Here is a 22,121-nt window from a genome sequence, read left to right on the forward strand (position 1 = left end):
CCTCTAGGACTGACCGGTTTGTTTGCCTTGCAATCCAAGGGACTCGCAAGAGTCTTCTCCAGCACCAGAGTTCAAAAGCCTCAATTCTTTGACGCTCGGCCTTCCTTATGGTCCAACTTTCGCAGCCATACATTACAACTGGGAATCCCATAGCCTTGACTAGACGCACTTTTGTTGGCAGGGTGATGTCTCTGCTTTTTAGGATGCTGTCTAGATTTACCATCGCTTTCCTCCCCAGGAGCAAGCGTCTTTTAATTTCTTTGCTGCAGTCCCCATCTGCAGTGATCTTGGAGCCCAGGAAAATAAAATCTGTCACTATCTCCATTTCTTCCACATCTATTTGCCAGGAATTGAGAGGGCCAGATGCCATGATCTTTGTTTTCTTGATGTTGAGTTTCAGTTATCTGGTCTGGCAAAGCCAACATATCGTGTCCTTTTCCCATCCCCCAAAACCACACTGGACTCTGAGCATGCACAAGGTTTTGGGTTTCCACTGAGAAGTAAATAAATACATGAAGTAAATAAAACAAAACAAATTTATGAATGTGCAGGTCTTCTAGGCAGTTAGGTCCCAATCCTGAGGTTATGCCCAGGGCCATTTTATCCATATAGCCCCACGCTACCAGAGGCCTTGTGCAGTGCCTCCCCCCCCTCCCCTCTATGAATCAGGGCTGTAGCCTCTCTTCTCTCCCTTTATTTTTATGTCTTCTGTCTGGCTGCTCCCATAGCAATTGTACTCTGCTAGGACCCCACAAATCCTTAAACTGGCTGCAGTGTTATGGCCCCGTGAATCCTTAAACCACTCCTAGTTATGCCAGAAAAGAAAGGTTTAAACAGTTTAAGAACAGAAAAAATGCCCACGACATCCCTTACAAAGAACCCAGTCTGATGCATCCAACATATCGTGTCCTTTTTCCATTCCCCAAAACCACGTTAGACTCTGAGCATGCACAAGGAATGCAGGTTTGATCATACTCATTAGCACCAGGTGCCAGTGGTCAGCATGGAGTGCTGAATCCTCCATAAACACACCAAGCCTATTGATGAATGTTAACAGAAGGCTCAAACAATTACAGTGTGCCAGATGCTCTTTCTTCTCCACATGTTCCCGGATCAGAGCCAGCAATTACCAGGTCAGTATCAGGAGGAGGGAAGAATGATCTGAGAATCTCATTAGTCAACAAGTTTTTTTCCTCCTTCCTCAGCTGTATTACAATGTTAACCTGTTATATTTTATGATGACTATGCTCATATAAGTCTAAAAACTGTCTTGTTGAATCAGAACAAGTTCAGCAGAATGACGGATTATGACAGGACAGCCAGCAGCCTCCCCTTACGCCACTCGCAACTGAGAAGTCTCAAATGCCCCTTCAAGACAACCAAACCAGAAAGGCGAAACATATAAGCCTTAGGCAAACTTCCTTTCTCAGCCTCCCTCCTGAAATGTGTTGATTTTGTTTAACTTTTCTCCCTCTGAAGCTGACCACATTCCGGCCCCCTCCTCCAGCCTGTGAGGGAGGTGTGACTTGTTCACGTTCTCTCAGAGAGCTTCCACGGCAGAGTGGAGAACTGAACAGACCCTAGTCTAGCACTCTAACCACTACACAACACTGGCTGGCTGAAGGGAGGTTAAGTTACTTAAAAGGAAGAGATTAGATATTCATATGGTGATTTTTAGAGCATTTAAAGAATTTTGAACCCATCACCGCTACAATCCTAAAAGCACTTTCCTGGAAACAAGCCCCTTTGACTAAAATCATGCCTACAATTGAGTAGATCTGTTTAGTGGGTAGCCGTGTTGGCCTGTCTGAAGCAGCTCAACAAAATCAGAGTCCAGTGGCACCTTTAATTATCTCAGCAGTCTCTTAAGAAGTTTTATCAAGCCTTGGAGGGATGCTGAGGAGGATAATGGCTTGTCCTAAAGTCACAACTGACCTCAAGGGTCAGTATTTTCTGGCTCACAGCTCACCCCTCCCCACTATACTTATTTATCCCCTCCCCGTTTTCAATATTTAATACACATATTTTAAAATCTGTTGTTAATTTGTGAACTATTTAAGAGATTACTATTTGAACCTCAACAGGTCGGTGATTTTTTTATCATCCCCGGATGGCTCGGTCCAATGCCAAAAGATTTATCACCAGCATCACAGAATTCGGTGACGCCCCGCTGAATTTACAGACCTGGCCAAGGGTCATGTACCGAATTAAAACGGAATACTGTGCGTTTAACTGATCTATGAGGCTCGTCTCATGCTTGAAAGGAGGACTTTGCCTTCAAAACCCCAGACCACAAACGAATTTCAACTTCTGCCCGACTTCGCGAGAACTCCACAACAGCAGTACTTCTTCCCATTTGATACTGTTTTCCTAAAGATTAAACTCCAGGGATTAATAGCCGCTCTGACCCTAGTCCTCTCCAGCAAGCCGTCTCCGAGCAAACACAATAGCAGCCCCTCCGCTCCGCTCTCTCTCTCCCCGCCCGCCTGCCGTCCGCGATCAGTCTCCGCCTCCTCATTTCTCATTGGCTCAGCGGGAATTTGGGGAGCCCCTGAGCTGGGCGTGGGAAGGCGGAGTCGACTGCGCGCGCGTTGCATTGTGTGCGCCAGCAGCAAAGCGCAGGGTTGGTGCGGCGCGCGCTTGCTCCTGGCTGGAGGAGCGCAGGAGCGGGCGAGGAGCAGCGCGCGCCCCCGGAGCCTCCCGCCTGGTGCAGGCACAACGCTGGCTCCGCTACAGGCAAGTCAGAGGCGGCGTCGGCGGCGGAAAAGACGGAGGGAGCCCAGCCGGCGCCATGGAGGAACTGAGCAGCGTGGGAGAGCAGGTCTTCGCCGCCGAGTGCATCCTTAGCAAGCGACTCCGCAAGGTGGGCAGGCAAGCCGGCCGGGGCTCAGCTCGGCTGGGCAGCCCGCTCGCCTCTCGCTAACGCGCCTCTTTCTTTTTGTTTCCGCGCAGGGCAAGCTGGAGTATTTGGTGAAGTGGCGAGGCTGGTCTTCCAAGTGAGTCCGGACAATGAGCGCAGCAGCTGAGCGCCCGCCCGCCAGCCAGCCAGCCGTTGGGCTGAGGGAACAAGGCGGGGGGAGGGGGTCCATGGGCGTGGCTTGGGGATGCTGGGCCCAGGCGACCGTAGAGTTTGGGAAAACAAGGCTGAGGAGGGCGTCTGGGGAAAGCGCTCGGGGCTGCCGAGGAGCCGCGAGGAAACAAGGCGGGGGGAGGCTTCGTCGCGATGGCCTCTCCTTTGGCGGTTGCTACAAGTTACTTTCGTGCTTGGGAACGAGGGCGCTTTCTTTTGTTTAGCAAGGGTTTGTTGTGTGCCTCGCCTCCCCAAACTCTCCCCGCTGCAACTTGCCTCTCTTTCCCATGTGTTGCATGTCTCTGTGTTTGTCCTGCTAAGCCAAAAGCCACGTCCTGGCTGCTTTTATACTCCTTGTAGGGAAAGCAGCAGCTAAGAGCTCTAGAGCAGAAATGCAAATGCTTCCCTTGTTGTCTGTGGAGTCCCTTCTGAAACCTGAGCCATCAATTGATGCATGGGGGTGGGGGTTGTAAGCCAAAGAGGAGAACCTTCTCTGTTTTCTCGTTCTGCCAGCTGCTCTCTCACTGCTTTTCATTCTTTTTACCTTTAGGCTCCCAAACACATTTGTGATATATCAGTAATCTAGCCAAATCTTTGCCTATCGAGTTAATAGTCTGCTTTCCCCTGACTCTTGAGCAAATTTAATCTTTCCTGTTAAATTTAATTCTCTGTTTAAATGTCTGGAACTCTAAAATTCCATTTTCCTAATAATTTTTAAATCTACTCTAAGAATGAATTTAGTACTCTTCTAGTATAAGAGTTTTGTATAAGTTGGGGCAGTAGGGCTCAAGATCTATCTAGGAAAAGAAAGTACTGCTAACCAATTGGAGAAAGAGGCATGCAAAGCGTCAGATTGAGACATCTACAATAGTAATGATGTAGTTAATACATTTTAACTTAACTGCTTTATGAAATTACTTTTGTAGTTACCTCTTAATCTTTTTCTAGGCACAACAGCTGGGAACCTGAGGAGAACATTCTTGATCCCAGACTTTTGCTGGCTTTTCAGAAGAAGTGAGTAAGCTTTAATTGTTGATGTGAAATTCCTTTAGGTTGACCAACTGGTAGTATGGGAACAGAATACAAAATGATTTACTGCATGTGCATTGTTGTCCCCTTAAACGGAAACATTTCCTTTGTTGTTAATCATGATGGGGTTTAAGGAGATGTGGGAGGCTTGGATTTGTATGGTGGTTGTTTACAGTGATTCCCATTTTTCCCAATTTGATATTGTACATTTTGGCTACAATTAAACCATCTTTGCCACTTTCTTTCTTACATTAGTAGTATCCTCACAGGTGAGTGAGCAAGAGGCTGTATGTAAAAGCCCAATAAAAGTCTTGCCTTTCCCTACCCCCCATAAAAGTTTGCTATTCATTATGTAAGATACGTCCCTGCAATAGTACCTTGTAGTGATGTCCAGAAACGGCCTCTGCTGGTTTCACAACTTTCCATACTTGTGAGTGCTGCCTCTATAGTGACAGTAAGTAGCCCCACCCCATTCCTACCTGTATTACAATTAAAGGTCCAGCTTGCTGTCTGTTTTCTTAAGGGCCTGATCCTGCTTTTTGTGTAATCCCATCAGTTAGCTGTGTGTTTTGTCTAGGCACCATCCCCCTGCATATGATGCATGGCTCTAGTGGTTATAACACAAAATACAAAAAATAATTACAAAATGTAACCATCATTGAGAATGCTGTGCTTTTTAATGTGTTAATTCTTAAATGAAAAAATAACAATGACGTGTGGTGTGGTGGTCAAGATCAACGGTCTCTAAACTGGAGAAACGGGTTAGATTCCCCATTCCTCCACATGCAACCAGCTGGGTGACCTTGGGCTAATCACTGATCTCTCTGCATTCTACCAGCCCCACCTACCTGACATGGTGGGGAGAGGAAGGGTAGGTGATTGAGATTCCTTCAGGTAGTGAAAAGCGGGGTATTAAAAACAACAAAAAATAAGAGATTTACAAGTCATGCTTGGTATGAAGTGAATTAATTACAAGAAATTCTCAAAATTGTGGTCTTGAAACTAATAACTGTCTGGAGACAGAATCCTGAGCTTATCTAGATTGCCTTGCCCAGTGCGTATTCTGGAGATTGACAGTGATGAATTTCTGTATGAGAATTTACAGATGCTGAAACAAGAACAGAGGCAACAGTAAAAACAAAAGTAGAAGACTAAGTATTTGAAAAGTTGTCACTTAGTGGAGGGCAGGGAAAGGTTCCTGTTGGCAGCAGAGGGTAGGACCCGCAGTAATGGCTTTAAGCTGCATGGAGAACTGTATCAGCTAGATATCGGGGGGCGGATTTCAAATTCAGAGTAGTTCAGCAGTGGAATCGACTGCCTAAGGCGTGGTGAGCTCCCCCTTACTGGCAGTCTTCAGGCAGCAGCTGGACAGATATTTGTCCTGGATGCTTTAGGCTGATCCTGCATTGAGCACGGGGTTGGACTATATGGCCCCTTCCAACCCTATAATTCTGTGAATAATCAAAAGCTTTGTTTTGAGTGGAAGTATGGTGTCTGTTGATGAGGGACAGAGATGATGGACTCTTGTGGTGTTGTTTTTTTTCCAGAGAACATGAGAAGGAGGTCCAAAATCGGAAGAAGGGCAAGAGACCAAGGGGCAGGCCCAGAAAAAATGTTGTGAGTAAGGGGACTGCTGAGATGCAGATGGAAGTGGAGGTACCATGCAGGCTTGGGGAGCAGGGACAAGTGCTGCTGTGTGCGTTGTACATAAACTTTCTGTACCATAGGCTCAGATCCCCTTTCAAAGTGAACAGATAGGTTAGAGGCAGGAACAGTGCAGTGTGCATGCTTCTGCTCTCTATTTGCATGTATTAACTTTGCACAAGGTTTCTTTGGCAAATATTTATAAGAGGTTGTCAAGGTGGAACATACTCATATTTGTATGACATTCCAAAATTAGTATAATATAGCCTTGCATAAAACAACATTTCAATAGCAAAAAGTTAATGGTGGACTATAAAGCAGTTCTGTTAACTGGGCTGGGTTAGCTTACTGAGGGTTATGTATCTTACCATTAGAGAAATGAAGAGTGAACTTTGTACAGACTTATCTGCAAGGTGCCTGGCACCTTGCCAGGGCAGAGAAAACTCCTTAAAAGCTTACCCGGACAGGGGAAACACTCCCCACCCCAATGTGCCTGAAGATGGACAAGATGAGATAAGGCAGGGGCCTTGAGCTAATTGGATAAATGTTTATCAAACTTTGTACAGAGTGGTTAATTAGATATAGACCTAATTTGGGTGTGCTATATTCAGACTATAAAAATCTGAACGCAGTGTGGCTTTGGGTGGATACTGGGTTTTAGACAGGAGTTAGTGTCACACATCTTTAATGCTGCAGCAATTAAAATGGTATTTTGAAAGAATTCTCTGGCATTGTGGCATAATTTGGACCTCCCCACAATGAGTAAAATGAACCTGAACTCCCTAATGGTGGGTGTATCATAGTCTACCTTTCAGAAATACAATATGGTTTACAGAAATTCATTTGATTGGTCTTGGAGGTGAGTAACTCTGCTTAGGACTGCACTGTAACTCTTCTCAAAAATCTTTCACTACTAATGAAAAATCAGATCCTGTTACAGTTGCTTCTCTTCATTGTTCAACTTTGTTTTCAAAGGAACCTGAGGCACCACCAAAGAGCAAATCCAGCAGCTCCTCTTCATCAACCACCTCTTCGTCTTCCTCTTCTGATGAAGAGGATGAAAGTGACATTGATACAAAGAGAGGTCAGCGGAGTAGAGAGAGTCACCCTGTGCCACAAAAGAAAGCTCAGATTCTGGTTGCCAAACCTGACAGTAAGGATGCTATTGGGAAGAAGCGAGGGCGGAAGCCAATACCTCCAGAGCAGAAGGTGGTGAAGAGGACCATCAACCTAACAAAAGTGCTGAAAACTAATCGGAAAGAGCTGGGGGGAGAAGGAGGAGGTGGTCCCAAACTGATGGGCAAGATACAACCACAGCACCATGCTCAGAGTTCTGGCATTGCCATGCTTAAATCCCATATGAAGGAAGCCCAGGGTGCATTTGGTGGATTTTGTTCTGGAGCATCTTCTGCTGACAACCTTTCTAATATTGTGAAAGGTAACTCACCTGGAAGTCCAAACTGTGCCATCAGTTGGCAGAGCTCCATTGTACATTATATGAACAGGATGTCACAGAACCAGAGCTCAACAGATGCTTCAGGTGTGGGAAGGCTGACACTTAAGTCAGCTGTGTCCTGCAAGACTGGTTTAGGATTGGATTTAAAACTGAAAAACCAGAAAAGTGCTGGGGATCTGGAGTTGACTGTACAAGGATCCAAAGTGACCAAGAGGCCTAGTGGCAGTGCATTGGGGGAACAGAAAACAGGGTTTGGTACTGGTGCTCAGAATTTGCACAATGGGAACAAGGTTTCTGCCAGCTCCCCCGGCAGTCAGCTAGCTTCCAATCAGGAGCTCAATCTCCAAGCTTTAAATCTACAGAGTGTGAAAAACGGACCATCTTCCACTGGCGGGAGCATCCTTCCACGGCATTCTTGTGGATCAGTGGCCAAAAGTGCTGGCAGCACTGTAGCTATGAGCACAGTTGTGCCCAAGGGCAGTGGGACAACCGTTGGAACAAACACTGCAACTTCAGACACAGGTGCTCACAAAACTGAGAAGCCAGCACAAAGAACAGCTACCAGTGAGAAAGATTTGACAGCAAAAAGCACTGCCACAAGTGTGCAGGAGGGATGTACCACAGCAGAAAATCACAAAACATCAACCCTGTCAGAAATGAGCACTGGGGAAGAGGAAACCAGCTCTGATTCAGACCGAGATTCTGCGTCTTTCCCTGGAACAGGCCAGAATATGTCTGTCTCCATCCAGACCAGCCAGGATTGGAAGCCCCCTCGTAGTCTCATTGAACATGTCTTTGTCACAGATGTGACAGCTAACTTGATCACAGTGACAGTCAAGGAATCCCCAACCAGTGTTGGCTTTTTTAATCTTCAGCATTACTGAAATTTTTCTCCTTTCACCTTTTTTCACTGACTCTTGACTGTTGGTTTTTATGCCAGAAGGGGAGACCTAACCTGTCTGTGTTCACCCTTAATAAGCTGTGTTCTAGTAAATGGTGAGCCTACATTGAGAAAGTGTATATTTGCTGAGTGTGAGAGCTTTTGGCTTCTGCTAGTCTAATTTATGGAAATTCCTTGAAGACTTGGGAGTTCTTGGGCAACAACTAGTCATGCAGCTGCCAAAAAAACAAGACAGGGATGAGGATTCTTTCTTGCAAGCATCAGCTTTAGTTGAAATCAGCCAATATAGAGGAGACTTACTCATTGAGATATTTCTGTACTTTGATTTCCTAGCTTTGTGGTTTAAAATTAAAGAAAACTGAGTATCCAGCCACATGGTAAGTTTGTGAGGAAGGATTCTAAAGACAAACTTCTATGATTACATTGTTTTATCCACATAAATGTATTCCTCCACCAAATAATCAGTATCAGAACTTTTTGAGCTTGGGACAGTGAACCCAGTATAAACTTGAATAAGAATCTTAACATTTAAGTGACTACAAAAGGGCTGTGAAATGGGAATAATGTTTACATTTCCTTAAGTCTGCTTTGCTTTGGAAGCTAAAGGGAAGAGGATATTGCCCTCAGAGCTTTGGGGGCTGGGCCTAGAAACTAGGTGCTATTGGCTACAAGGTGAAACTGCCTGTTTGCTGTTTCCCACATTGCAGATTGATCATTTGCCCTGGTAACATCACTGCTGTCAACCCTTGTACTGGACCATGCAAGAAATTGTTTGAAAAAACAAAGTCTTGGAATGTTCCCAGAACAAAGTCCATCCATGACACAGCAACCTTTTTCACCTGGCAAATGCTACTTACACTGCCTTTTTCCTCTGTTATCACCCATGTATGCACACATAAACATAGACCTGTAACTAAGGCATTTAATGGAAAGTATTTCTGCTTAAGGTTGTACCCCATCACTCACAACAATGTTGCATAAAAGGATAATAACAGAATCTTGGGAGAAGAGGTGGGCCTGATGAGAATCCAACTTATAAGGAGCAAGTGAGAGAAGCAAATTCTGTTGATGTGTGCTGACCAAATTAAGACTTCCAGTATTTAGAGACCAGTCTTTATCATAATGACTGTCACACACCCTTACTTCCAGCTTAGCCACAAAACATTCCGCGCTGATATTCTGATAAGAAACTGTGCTGTTTTTTACTGAAATGTGCAACTGTACTTGTGTATTGGGATGCTAAACTCACATCGTCAGACCAAGGCATACATCAGCCATACCTTGGTGGAAGTACATAAAGCTAGAAAGAAGTTAGGTTGGAGGGCAATCTAGCACCAAAGTCTAGATTGGGCCTAGGTTTTCTTGAAGTCAAGTTATGTTTGGGTTTATATTGTTTTTCTCATTTGACACGTCTCATTGGAATCAACCATTATATTCCAAGCTTGGACTAGTATTGAACGGCAAGTCTAGCTCTCAATCTTGACTGTTTTATAGGATTACAGATGAATCCTCTCTTGCTAACTTACCAGGGGTACAGTATGCTTCTTGCAAGGGTTCCAAACCCACAGTGTCCCCACAGGGCAGCTCTGTGCTGTCACACAGAAACATCCATTGGTGGGCTCAGAAAAGAGTATTACTGTTACACCAGCATCTTCTTCTAAAGTAGATTATGGGACAAAAGAGTAGTGGAGGACTGGGAGCAATGCTGGTACAAGCATCAGGAGTCTGGAGTTGTGCAATAATGGTGTTGAATTTATTTCCCCGAGCTCTGTTTTATTGTTTCGTCTTACAGATGGCTTGTTTATTTACATTTGTAATTGGCACTGTATTAGAAGCTGCAGCATTGCTTGGAAACAGGGAGTGCCAGAGTATTGATAGCCAAAAGCTTCTGGACCTGAATGATCTGGGATCACATGGCCAAGTTTCACTATAGTTGTGTGGCTTTTGCAATTGGAGGTGTGTTTCCGTGGAGTGACTCCTACAAACAAATACTTCGATTGTCAAGAGGCATTGTGTGCTGGGTTTGTCTGCCCTGAACAAGCTTAGTGCATGTTATGATACCCAAACTAACTCTGGGACCATTTTCTTTGCATTCTGTTGGAAATCTAGTGGCTAAGCCTGGTGGTTTCTCGCTATCGTCTTTGTCCATATATCCTTTGGCATTCATGTAGTAGTAGTAGAAACAAAGATGAGAACTGAGAGGCTGCAACACAAGGATAAGACGTTGCTTGCATTTATGTTGAATATATCTCTGCTACATAAGTATTCACTCATCCTGTGAGCCCGAGTTTGCTTACTTAGAAGTAAACTTTATTGAAACTAATCGGATTTGCTTCTAAGTAGTGTTTACAGCTGAGGTGCAAGTTTCCAATGAAGCACTGAGCATCTAAGAGGAATTTTGATAAAAATTCTGGTGATGGTTCCTCAATCCTTTTGTTCTACAGTACTGGAATGAGGCGATGGAAGCATGTTAAAGTTTTGGCTCCCTACAAAGTTGATACATTAGTCCCTATTTTCAAGAGCCAAAAAGACTGATTGAGCATTGTTAAGAGAACAGGTGACCCTTTGCCCACTAAATAGCTGTTTAGCACATCGTTGATGACATACCTCTTTTGGAAGCATAACAAAATAGCATCAGAGAATCATGGCCAGATCTCAGCTAGCAGCTCTTTTGCTAGTATGGTAGAAGACGTTGTCATTGGTTCTCACATGCTCTCTAGATGTGAGAGCTATGAGTACTTACTAAAGGCATCCTTGTAAATAGACGCAAGTGCAGCAGAACATTTAATTTTGAATGCAGGTATCTCCCCCTGTAGTTCTAGCCTACACTCTTGCCTTGTGGGGTAAAATGTCTGTTTCAGTATGAATGACTAGTCTGCCTGAGATTCAAGTCCTCTGTGGCCATATGGTCTAGGGTTTTTTCTTTTAAGAAAAGGATTGATCCTTTTCTCTAGATGCTGAAAATACAATGTTGTGTTGATGCTTCTTTCTGCCCATTAGTGGCAAGTAATTCTCCATTTGGGATACTGGAAAATAAATATTCCTCAGTTCTAAAAAGCTCTTGGCAAAACCAGGCTTCAAGATGTGGTAAAAATGCCCCCCCCTCCTATTTTTTTGAAAATTTGACAGGTCTTACTTTTGTGGTAAAATGAAAAACTACAATCTCATTGCTATGCTGTCTATTAGATGTTTACCTTGTATTTAGCCTTTATGGAACTAAATCCCTTTTGACTCATGTGCCTTCTGGGTGTTTGCTAGCAGCAGTTTTGTGTTTTTATCACAACTGAATATTAAGGTCATTATGAAGAGGCAGGGTTCTGAAGCAGAGTAGGAGGAAAGACTTCATAACATGCGAGTGCGTATTTTAAATTGGCCTGTTTGGCTAATAGAGCTTACAGCTGCTTTGTTGAGACCAGCTTTATTCATAAGGAAAGGTCTTGTGCTGCTGGAATGGCTTTGTTGCTGGTTAGAGGTAAGAGGTTTGTTCATACAACTGAGAATGCAAGAGTAGGTACCAGCTTTTTTGTAACCCAGAAGCCCCACTGTCTTGAATAAAATCTGTTGGGTTCTAACTTTATTGTGTGTGCATGTATATACCTTGTTTTCAAGAGCATTACATTGTTTCACTAATATAGTTCCCTTTTGCTCTGGTATATTCTTTTGACCAGGCCTGTGTGTTGCTCTTAAATTTCTAATTTGCAGCAGCTTCCCATTATCCAGGGATGCACCTACCTTTTTCAGATATCTGCACAAGTTGCTTGGGATTCTCAACTATGCTCTTTAATCAATGCTAATAGATATCGATTTCTTGCTATTTCCCTGTTCCCTTGGAAAACAGAAATCTGATGCTCTTCCTCCTAGAAGTTCTAGTGCTGTGCCTTTCTGCTTAACCAGCTATTTCAATTCCAAAGTCTACAATCCTGAAAATACCTTACTAAACAGTAAGATGAACCACTTTCTAACAATTGACATTGGTGCTTAGTGCTTGATGTATAAAACTGAGTAGAAGATTAAAAGAAGGGGAGAAATGAAACTACCATCTCATATAACAGTATATTTGAATTCACAGTTGAAATTTAAAAATCTGTTATGGGCAGATGGTTCAAGTGGATGCTAACCATATTTACCAATTAATACAATTAGTATTCAAAGCCAACCTTTATATATTTTCTTCAGTTTGCTGCTATATGTCTGAGTGTTCTAATTGTATGGCAGACAACTGGCTAAAATTATGTTGGCTATTCTGCTCAGTTATTGAAGAGTTGTTGTGGGGTTGTTTTGTAACTAAATAGTGCTGAAGTATATCAAATGGATATTTTTTTGCTTTGAATATTTAGTGACTCTTTTACATTGACTGGGAAAAATGCTAAATACAGCCCACTTCCTTAGAATTAATATGCACAGTACAAAAAACACAAACCAGTTTTATTTTATCGTGTGTTCTTTTCTGATACACTAATAATATTGTATACTCCGTTTTAAGCAAGAAAAATGGCTTTCACAAGAGGAAACTTGTACGCATTGGTTCATCTTCTTGTAATATGTGTCTGTAACTGTGTTTAATTTTTTAAAAGCCAAATAGCTCTTGTATGACATTTTCTAATTGCTTTAACTAGAGCTGTTTCTTTGCTTTTATGCTAAAAGAACAAAAGTTGGACATGTTATTACCCTGGGAACGCTTAGGTTCTTTGTTAGAGTGGGGGCAGCCTTTCCAACCAGAATATTAAATAAGGCTGCAAGCACTGTCTGCCCATTGATCTTGCTGTGGGTTCAGTACTACGTTTGGGGTTTGTTTGCTTGACCCTGGCTGGCTGGCTTCTGTTGTACGATGTCTACTAGTGTTTCTTGGCCATTAACACTAGTTTAAACTTAAGCTTTCTAGGCTGTTTAATTTATTTTGCAGGTTTAAAAAGAAAAAATTCCTAGAAGATGGTATGCTGGACAATTTTTGTATAACTTTTCTATTCTTGGTTTTAGTGTTCAATAAATATTTTTTTAAATTTTCATTTCACTGTGTGGCCTGTGCTACTTTAGTACAGTTCTTAACACTGTGCTCCACAGTCAGATTCAGCATTAGGACCGTGGTCATAAGAACAAAGCGCGACATCTAACCCAGTAGGATTTGGACAGCATTTAGAAGTACATGGGGGAAAAGAAACATGGGAGTTGTTCCATCTACCAAGGAACATCGTGAACATAAAGATCATCCCTGTGGACATTGTCTTGTTCATGTTGGCTCATAATGGGCTTACGTGTTAATTTATTTAATACTATTTTGTAGGAGTTAATTCTACCAGTTAACTTGCAAGAGTAATAGAAGTGAGGTGATCTTTGTACACTGGCTGTTCAGTTCCCTGCTTGATGTGTCCATTGAAGAGGATTGAGGTGCACTGAGCAATTGAGCATGAGACTGAAATTTCATCATTACTTAGATGGGTAATAGTTTTAAAAGTACTGGCAAACTTTAACACTTTGATAGTCTTACTAGAATTGATCTGCTCAAAGCATAAAAGGAGGGGGCCTGCTTGCATTGGCTTAAACTGCTGCATCTTGTGTCTTAATTGAGACTTAAGAAACTGTCCAGCAATTTTTTAAAAACTGATTCTAAGCTTTCACTATACGATTATTTACAAAATCTGTATGCCACTTTTCTGCCCAAAAACCACTCAGAAGCTAGGACTTGAAAAAAAATCATAAAAGCACAAACAATTCTTAAGAACAAAACCAAAATGTAAGTCACTCAGCAGTGATTAAAACGTGGCAAAAATGAGGGATCACCAAAATAATCAAATTGGTTCTCTATTAAAGACTTTAATAAATACCAATAAAAACGGCTTTCACTTTTGGTGCCACAAGTTACCAACACAAGCCCTCTCTTGTGTATCAGAAGGTAGGAACACCCAAAGCGGAAAGATGACCTTTGAGGTTGAGTAAATGTAGGATATATAGGATTAGGTGGTAGTTCAGTTATGTTGGTCCCCTTCTGTGTGAGGGTTCATCTTTGCTGCCTAGCATGTAATTTATGTATTCAGAGTAAGCAGTGGAGAGGTTGGGGATGGAATCCATAACAAGTTGGGGTGAAAATTCTAATCTAGCTTGAGAAAGGAGGTACAACCAACAAGCAAAAAGCTTTATTTTTTTTTCATACTTAAGTTCTGGCAGGATCACATGTGTACTCTACTTTGTAACACTTTTGAATGGCTGTATCATCCGCAGTAAGCCAATGTGTGGAGTAGCCATCAAAGTATTGGTCTAGGTCTGAGGAGACTAGAGTTCGAATCCTGATTTGGCACAAAAACCACCTTGTGCCACTGAGCCACACCATCTTTCTCAGCCAAACCCTCCTCACAAAATGGAGAAGGGAAGAGCCATGTATGCCACCCTGAGCTTCTTGGAAAAGCATTAGGAATGTACTGAATGGTGACACACCATGTTTCTGGCAGGCAGGGAAATTGTCTCATTTATATTACCAGAGCCAGCAGGTGCCTTACATCAGGGGTAGTCAACCTGTGGTCCCCCAGATGTTCATGGGAATTATAGTCCATGATAATATGGAGGACCACAGGTTGACTACCCCTGCCTTACATGACTTGGTTCCATGTAGTGACAAATGCTGGTTCAGGAAAGATTCTTTTTCCTGACAAAAGTGCAGTTTGAGTGCTGGGAAATATTTCTACTTGAAACATAAGTAACACTCTGCAATTGTTGTGCCAAACAATCATGAACTTGGGCCACAGGCAGAATTACTTTAATGTACAGGGATTTATTTAAAGAGGATTGCTTCCTGCAAACAGCTATAGACAAGTCCACGTTAGAGCGTCTTGTTCTAGGACATTAAACATTGATACAGCTGCAGGTAGCAAGCATGCAGTTGTGCACTGTCTTCATCTCCAATGAAACTGGTCAGCACACGGTGTGGTTGCTGCCTCTTCCAAAGGGACCATTTGGCTACAGTGACCTGCTGTAGCCACAAAAAACACAAATTCTATTGAAATTATTGGGTTTACTAGTGAACTTGAATTGCCTTGCTCTCCTTTGGCTATTATATGACTGAGTAAGAAATAAAGTCAGATTTATGGAATGATTAAAGCTATTTTGGCGAATAAGGACCAGATTTTTCATCAGATCTGGAGCAACAGAATTCTCTCTAAAAGGATGCATTTCTCTTGCTATAGGCTTGGGGAAATACTCTTACATACTATGTCTGAATTGAATTCTGTACATTGAAAGCAATATTATTGCTGCACTTTCATAGATCTAACAATAGTTAATGGGTGGTTGTTTTTCCTGTTCAGGGCAAGTCTCTCTTCACATGGTAAGAGAGAAAGCATTGTGCTGTGTAGAAGTGGAATAGACCAAAAGGGGAAAGGGCATAGTGGAGTCTTACCGTTTTAAAACCTCTGTGTTGTGTGAATTGACAACCCTGAATTTTCTGCATTTTCTAAATGTTAAGCTATAGGTATTTATAGAATTGGAGGTAGAGAAGCAGGGGCAAGGGGGCTGAATCTTGTCTCTGGTTTATTGGAATGGTTCCAGCCATAACACTTTCCATTTAATGCTGTAATCAGGAAGTGCTGCTGGATACAGCAGTCCCCTCTGCTTCAGCTGGTGCCCTAGCTATGCCCATTCCTGTATCAATCTAATATAGCCCCTGTGATTCATGTTATATCTAAACTGAGCTATTGCCATGCAGTCTACTTAGGACCACCCTTGAAGTGTGTTTAGAAGCCGCAGCAAAAGCAGAATGCAACCACAAGACTACTGTTCAGGGCCATCTACTCGGATCATGTGACGCTGTTACTATGGCATGCTGGTTAGCATTCCACTCCCAGGCCTGATACAACAAGATATGGATTTTGATTTTCTTAGCGCCCTATGTAGTCTAGGCCTGGGGTATTTGAAGAACAGCTTGTTCCTGCCTGGGATAAAATCACAAACAAGCCTTCCTGTGGCTGTCCCACCAATCCAATTGCCTTGTTTGGCAAGTGAGAGAGATGGGTCCTTTTTGGGGGCAGCCTCATCATTATGGGACCACCCCTCCAGGAAAGTGCACCAGTCCCTCTGACTGTCAGTCTCCAGGAGACAGTTGAAAACCTATTTAGTGTATTAGTTTTTTAGTTGCCACTCACCCAAAGGGTCTCATGGTGATCTACACCATTAAAACCAATGAGATAAAAGCAACATAAGAACAAATATAAACCATCTCTGAATGTCTTTTGCCTGGCTGCCAGACAATCCTAGGATCTCCTGACTATATTACACCTGCCATACAATCTGTTCCACATAATATATTTCTGGTAAGGACTTGGAGGAGCGTGTCTCATGGCTTAAGTGCCACTTGACCGCTTAACACCCAGTCAGGGTGGTTGTCCACCTCGGAGTCTGAAGATCAGTCTTGAAAAACAGTCTGGCAGCAAACGGGTACCTTCTGAGAATGCACTCTACTGAATAGGAACCTCAATTTAAAAGCACCTTTCCCTGGTGACAGCAAACAGCCCCATCTTGAGGCCAGGTACCTGCAGGAGGCCTCTAGTCCAGACAATGACTGATGGGGGATGGTAACAAGAGAGCTGGTCCTGTAGGTATGAGGGTCCCAGAATGTTAAAGGCTTCAAAGTGAACACCAACATTTTGAATTGGATCCAGAGGTAGTTGCCTTAGACATGCAAGAGTATGACTTAATTATGGTGGTCTAGTCAGCAGCCTGACAGCTGCAATCTGGACCACCTGCAGTCTCCAAAACATTTTCAAGGGGAGCCCTACACAGAGCATGGTAGCCCAGTCTGGAGGTGTCCATTGCATGGATCACTGGGGTGAAGTCTGACCCAGAGGAACAAGGAGCTCCCTGGCATGGGTGAGGAAAACCACCATCTGTGCTGCCATGGACACTTATTTGCCAAATTATTCACGACTGCTTTTGACTGATTGAGCTTTTAATTTATTGACAGTCATAACTGGAGCACTGAAAATGTGACTTTTTATGCCTTTTTATTCGTGTTTTATTCATTTTTAATTCATTTTGGGGGGGTTGATACTGAGTTTTAAATGAATAAATGTGAAGAACAGCCAGAGAAGCAGTTTTGCCCTTTCTTAACCGATTCCAGCACAGGTACTCTCGTGCCTGGCAGGGCCGGCTTCGGGGAAGAATCAACCGCAGGCCGACAGCAAATGTTCGACTCAAGCGCCCCTGGTGGCCAAAGCGAGTCCTGCCGCTGAAGCCCAATCTCTTTGCAAAGCCTTCTGCGCGAAACCGCTCTGCCTCTGCCCGTGCCAAAGGAGAGCCGGAAGGCCACGAGGAGTCGGGTAGTCTGGGTCACAAGCACAATTCTCCCTTCTTCGAAGGGTCTTTTCAGCTGGACAACAGGCCGGCAACCTTTAACCGGTTACAATGGGGATGTTGTTGTTGCCGTCGGTGCAAAGGAAATGCGCCGAGGGGAAACGAAGGGGTCTTAGAGAACCCAGTGGGTCTCCGGCCTTAGCGCCTCCGTCGCCTTCCCCGGGTGCACGAAGAAGTCAGAGCTGGCGGAGCCGCGGCTGCCGCCCTTCTTTGGAGGCTGAAGGAATGACGAGAAAACGGACTTGAGGCGCGCTTTCTTCCCCACTGAGGCGAGACTGGGTGGAGCGAGGCATTCTGCCATCTCCTGATCAGGCAGAGGTCGCGATTGTCAGAGGAGACCGACTCCTGGGCCAGGTCGTGGCTTCATGACAAACGGCGCGACTCTTCCGTGTCCCCGGCCGTGGGGAGCTGCCGAGACGGCGTCCCGAGGAGGGCACTGCTGCCTCAAGGCCGGGGCAGGCGAGCGGGCCCGGGGGTCCAGTGAGGCTCTGAAGCGCAAGCAGGGCCACATCGGGAATGTTCAGCGCGCAGTGGCAGAAGTGCCCAGCTGCACCATTGACGACCCTCCGGAGAGCTCTCGGAAGGGCCTCAGGGGGGCAGGCTGTGCTCTCATGGAGGAGGTCCCAGGCCCAACCGCTGACGGCTAAACGCTGGTGACTGGGGAGACCTCAGCCGGGGACAGGGGAGAGCCGCCGCCTGTCTGGGGGGACCTCCCTGGCCTCGATAGACCAAGGGTCTGGCTTCATAGAAGGCCGTTTCTGCGTTCCCGTGAATGAGGGAGTTCGGGTTGGATCCAGACGGCGCAGCGCTGCGCCTTATAAACGAAGAGTGGGGAAATACAAGTGCCCATTTTCGTATCCTTTATTCTGGCGCAAAGCTCATCGCCAAGGGAAAAGTGAATGATCTGAAACCGGGGGGGGGGAGGAGGAGGGCCTTTCGCTACAATAGAGGGGTTTGGGCTTGCAGGTGAGCATTTGCATTTTTTTAGACTTCCACCTGGGTCAGTGTCGCTGCAGTCAACAGAAGTCTTTTATGAGTCACGGTGCCCGTAGATAAGTTCAGGTCTGAACTCTTACTCTGAAAAACACCTGCTGCGCTTTGCAAGAATTTTCAGCTGGGACTGGCCACCGAATCCGAAGTAGAACACCCCTCCCGAATACGGAGTAAGGCGCTTTGATGAAGCCGTTGGATCCGCCTCTAGAAGTTTCACGGCTTCGTTAAATGTGGGCAAACTTTTCCCTGCTAAATTACAGGAGCTCAAGTCCTCCCGAGTCTGGCGTTCTCCTGGTTTCATGAGGGGTGGGGTGGAGGACCACATGTACTTGGGGAAATGGATGGGGGGAAAGAAGAAGTCTTATATGCCGCTTTTCTCTCCCTTAAGGAGTCTCAAAGCGGCTTACAGTCGCCTTCCCTTTCCTCTCCCCACAAAAGACAACCTGTGAGGTAAGTGAGGCTGAGAGAGCCCTGATATCCCTGCCCGGTCTCCTTAGTCCCGACTGGGGAAAGGGCTGCATCTTGCCAAGGTTTTGTTCCTCCCACGCGCTCTGCCTCCCGCCATCCCTCCCCGAAGTCTTTTTTAACGTGGGCAAAAACTCCTTTCCCGCTCCTGGGCCCCGACGTCACTTGCCCTTTTTGTCAAGGGCAGAACAAACATGTCTGGGAGGGCGAGTCTGCTCCCAGCAAGGCAGAAGAACCCGAAAGCAGTGCTAGATCTGTTTTGTTCTTCTCTTTTAATTATTTTAAATATATGGAGATGTCTAAACACATCATTAGGAAGAACTTGATTTGGATTTGTTTGGAGTTTCTCCCAACAGTGAAGGGAAATTGAGGTGTTTGTGTAGTCATATCTTTGTTTGGGAGATTATACAAATGAAGACGTCGAAGATTTAGGCGGGGCATTGTTTTCTCTCTCTCTTTCTCTCCCCCCCCCCTCTCTCTCTCCCTCCCTCGCTCGCTCCCTTCCCTCAGCCCCCCCCCCCCCACTCCTTCATCTTGTGTCCAAACTGAAGATTAAAACGGCTAAATTCTGGAGGGGGGGGGTTGGACTGGTTAATCCTGCCACTCCGTTTCCATCTCTTCTGGAGCCTTGAACAGGGGGATTTGGGAACTAACACGTTTTCAGGAGGAGAACGGGGAGGGGCTCAGCTCCTCCACCTGTGACATTTTGTATTGACATCGCACCTTCCCAAATGTTCAGGGCGGTTTACGAGAGTTTAACATGCGGTGCAGAAAACCAATTTCAGTCCCTGCAACTAAACTCAGGAAGTTCAGGTCATGCCAGTTTTCTAAAAAATCTCACCACGCCAGCATAGCAAGCGCCATGGCCGGAAACCCATTCGATTCCGGGGGAGTTTCCCCCCAGCCCAGAGCCTCCCCGGGAAGAAGCCACCGCAGCCCCCACCCTGCCCCTAGGAGCGGTGGGTCGAACTCCCTCAATGAAAGACAAGGGGTCAAGCAAGGCTTGGACTGCCAGAGAACGTCATGGGGGGGGGGGGAGACAGACCTTTATCTTACTCCACTGGATGGGTCCCCTTCCCCCAGTGGAGATATTTAGGCTGGTCCTCACAGCTCTAATCAGAGTTTCTAAACCCATTGTTTTCATTGTGTGTTGATCACTGGTAGCTCAATCTTAAAGAGAGAGGCACCCTTCTAATGGTCTAACAAGGGCCTAACTCTGCTTAGGATTGCACTGCAAGGCTGTAGAGTAAGTCTCTTGTCTAGGTGCATCAGCTTGTTCCTCCAGACCCACCTCCACTCTTGGATGCTCACATCCCAAAACAACCCAGTGAAAATTGTCTAAGGCAGTCACTACATCCCTTCCTCTTCTTTACCCTTAGTTCATTCTCCACAAGAGCGCCAGAAGGCTTCGGGGAACCCCAAACCAGTGTTCCAGGAATGAGATGCGGGAGAAGGCAACCCATCAGACCAAAAGCCGGAGATGGGCTAGGGGAGGAGGCCTGCAGGAACTCTTCTCCTCTTAGACCCTCGTGGAAGGAAACCAGGGACTGCCCAACCCACTTTTTTCCTGCCCCATCAACTTTTGCAGCTCTTCCAGGGCATTAAGTCCTTTGGGGAAGGAGGTGAGAAGATCATTGCTTTCATATACTTAAGCCCTGGGACTTATTGTTGCAACTCAGTCCTGAATGACCTGTAAATGTAAGAAGAGAGTTCACAAGGGAAAAATAAAGGCTGCTGTCCCCTCCACTATAGGGGCAGATCCCAGGGGTAAGTTGTGTAGGTTGGCCTTGGTTCTGCCACCTCCCTCCAATCTGGCTTTCTACTTGAGACAGAACAGGAAGAACATTTTCAGATCAGAATTTGGTCCCAGTCCCAGGAACAAATACCCCCCCCCCTTCTCTCTCTGGTGCTGTAGGCTTTCCCCAAGCCTTTGCTACTGGTCTTGCCAAAGGCCTGGTTGGCTGAGAGTGTTTCACAGTGGGAGGCGTAAGGGCATGTGCTGCTGGTTTCTCAATGTTTCCACCCAAGACCAGGCAGCCCAACCCTCTTTTCTGGCCAGGCTAGTTGCTCGCCTGATGACACACAACGTAAGGGAAACGCACCATAACAACAACAATTATTCCAGGCGCAGCGTCTAGGTAAGCAAGAAGTTTCCAGCCAAAACATCCCTTTCTTCAGAGACAAAACTGTCTCCTTCCTCACTTCTTTTGCTGGCAACAACATCAAGACAGCTGCAGATATTAGCCGTGTTGGGCTGCTGCAGTAGGAAGGCAGGATTCGAGTAAACCAACAATATTTCCAAGGTATGTGGTGCTGCTGGAGTCGTATTTAACATAAGGTCAGAAGCGTAGCCTGTCAAGTGCCTGGAAAGAACTGGGATGCTCTCCTGGCTGGGGAAGGAGTGTGAGAAAACCGTGGAATGATTGGAAAGTGTATAGTCATTGATCTGACCCCCCACCCCAAATTCCTTTTCTAAAAGGGGCAGTTGCTAAAGATGCCCTTGTTTCTTAAGGCAATGTGGTCTTCCACACAGCTGCTGTTTACACTCAGAAGCCTCTTCTTGAAAGGAGACCTCGAGTCATGCTGCAGCTGCAGAATCTCGCTAACCTCTGAGAGGTTTTCTGTCCAGTTGGTGACAGGGCTGCTAGTTACATTAAACTTTTGCCCAGAAAATACCAATCGTGGCTAAATCCAGTTTATTCCAGATTTCTTCACCCCGATCCAAAAAGGATTGTTATAGCACTGCCCCGTGAGATTTGACCCTGCCGATTCAGCCCTGAGCTTCATGGTTGCCAAGATTCACATTGGGCAGACCAAGAGATTTTTTAAGAGAGATTCTTTACTTTCTTGCCCTCCCTAATTGGTTCTTGAAAAATCTCTGTAGACAGCTGCCTGGACTTCCTAGTCTCCCAGGTTTCCATTTGCTTTGACCTGGAATTAGAAGCTAGAGGTAAGAGCAGAGCAGAGGTAAGAGCTGGAATACATTTTTCAATAAAAGACTTTTCTCTCACCTCAGAGGCAAGAAATGCATGCTTATAGGTCAACTATCAGGGGAGGCTGCTGCAACTTTATTTGGCTCGAGTGCTGGAGAGGAAAATAAACATGGCTTACTTACCTTGAGCTTCCATTTAGAACAAAGACACAGCTAGATATTACTGGAAGAGCTGGAAAGGGGGAGGGGCAATGGGGACAACAGAACGTTCTCTAGTTTGGCTTGAGACAGAGGT

The 22,121-nt window shown here is 45.1% G+C and overlaps 1 protein-coding gene across 14 annotated transcripts; it reads left to right on the forward strand.

Annotated features, from left to right (window-relative positions):
* The first annotated feature begins 2,581 nt into the window (after nt 1-2,581).
* Nucleotides 2,582-13,106, forward strand: CBX2 (chromobox 2). Of its 14 annotated transcripts, none has more exons than XM_077328168.1 (5): nt 2,582-2,863; nt 2,953-2,996; nt 4,019-4,084; nt 5,647-5,755; nt 6,719-13,106. In XM_077328168.1, the coding sequence occupies exons 1-5, from the start codon at nt 2,792-2,794 to the stop codon at nt 8,081-8,083; spliced, it is 1,656 nt and encodes a 551-aa protein (XP_077184283.1). In that variant the 5' UTR covers nt 2,582-2,791; the 3' UTR covers nt 8,084-13,106. The 14 variants fall into 14 exon arrangements, with proteins under 14 accessions (XP_077184283.1, XP_077184287.1, XP_077184288.1 ...); XM_077328172.1 differs by having other exon boundaries at nt 5,647-5,716; XM_077328173.1 differs by having other exon boundaries at nt 5,647-5,713.
* The last annotated feature ends 9,015 nt before the right edge of the window (nt 13,107-22,121 follow it).

The sequence above is a fragment of the Paroedura picta genome, chromosome 3 (assembly GCF_049243985.1).
Source record: "Paroedura picta isolate Pp20150507F chromosome 3, Ppicta_v3.0, whole genome shotgun sequence".
In the NCBI taxonomy this organism is placed as follows: domain Eukaryota; kingdom Metazoa; phylum Chordata; class Lepidosauria; order Squamata; family Gekkonidae; genus Paroedura; species Paroedura picta.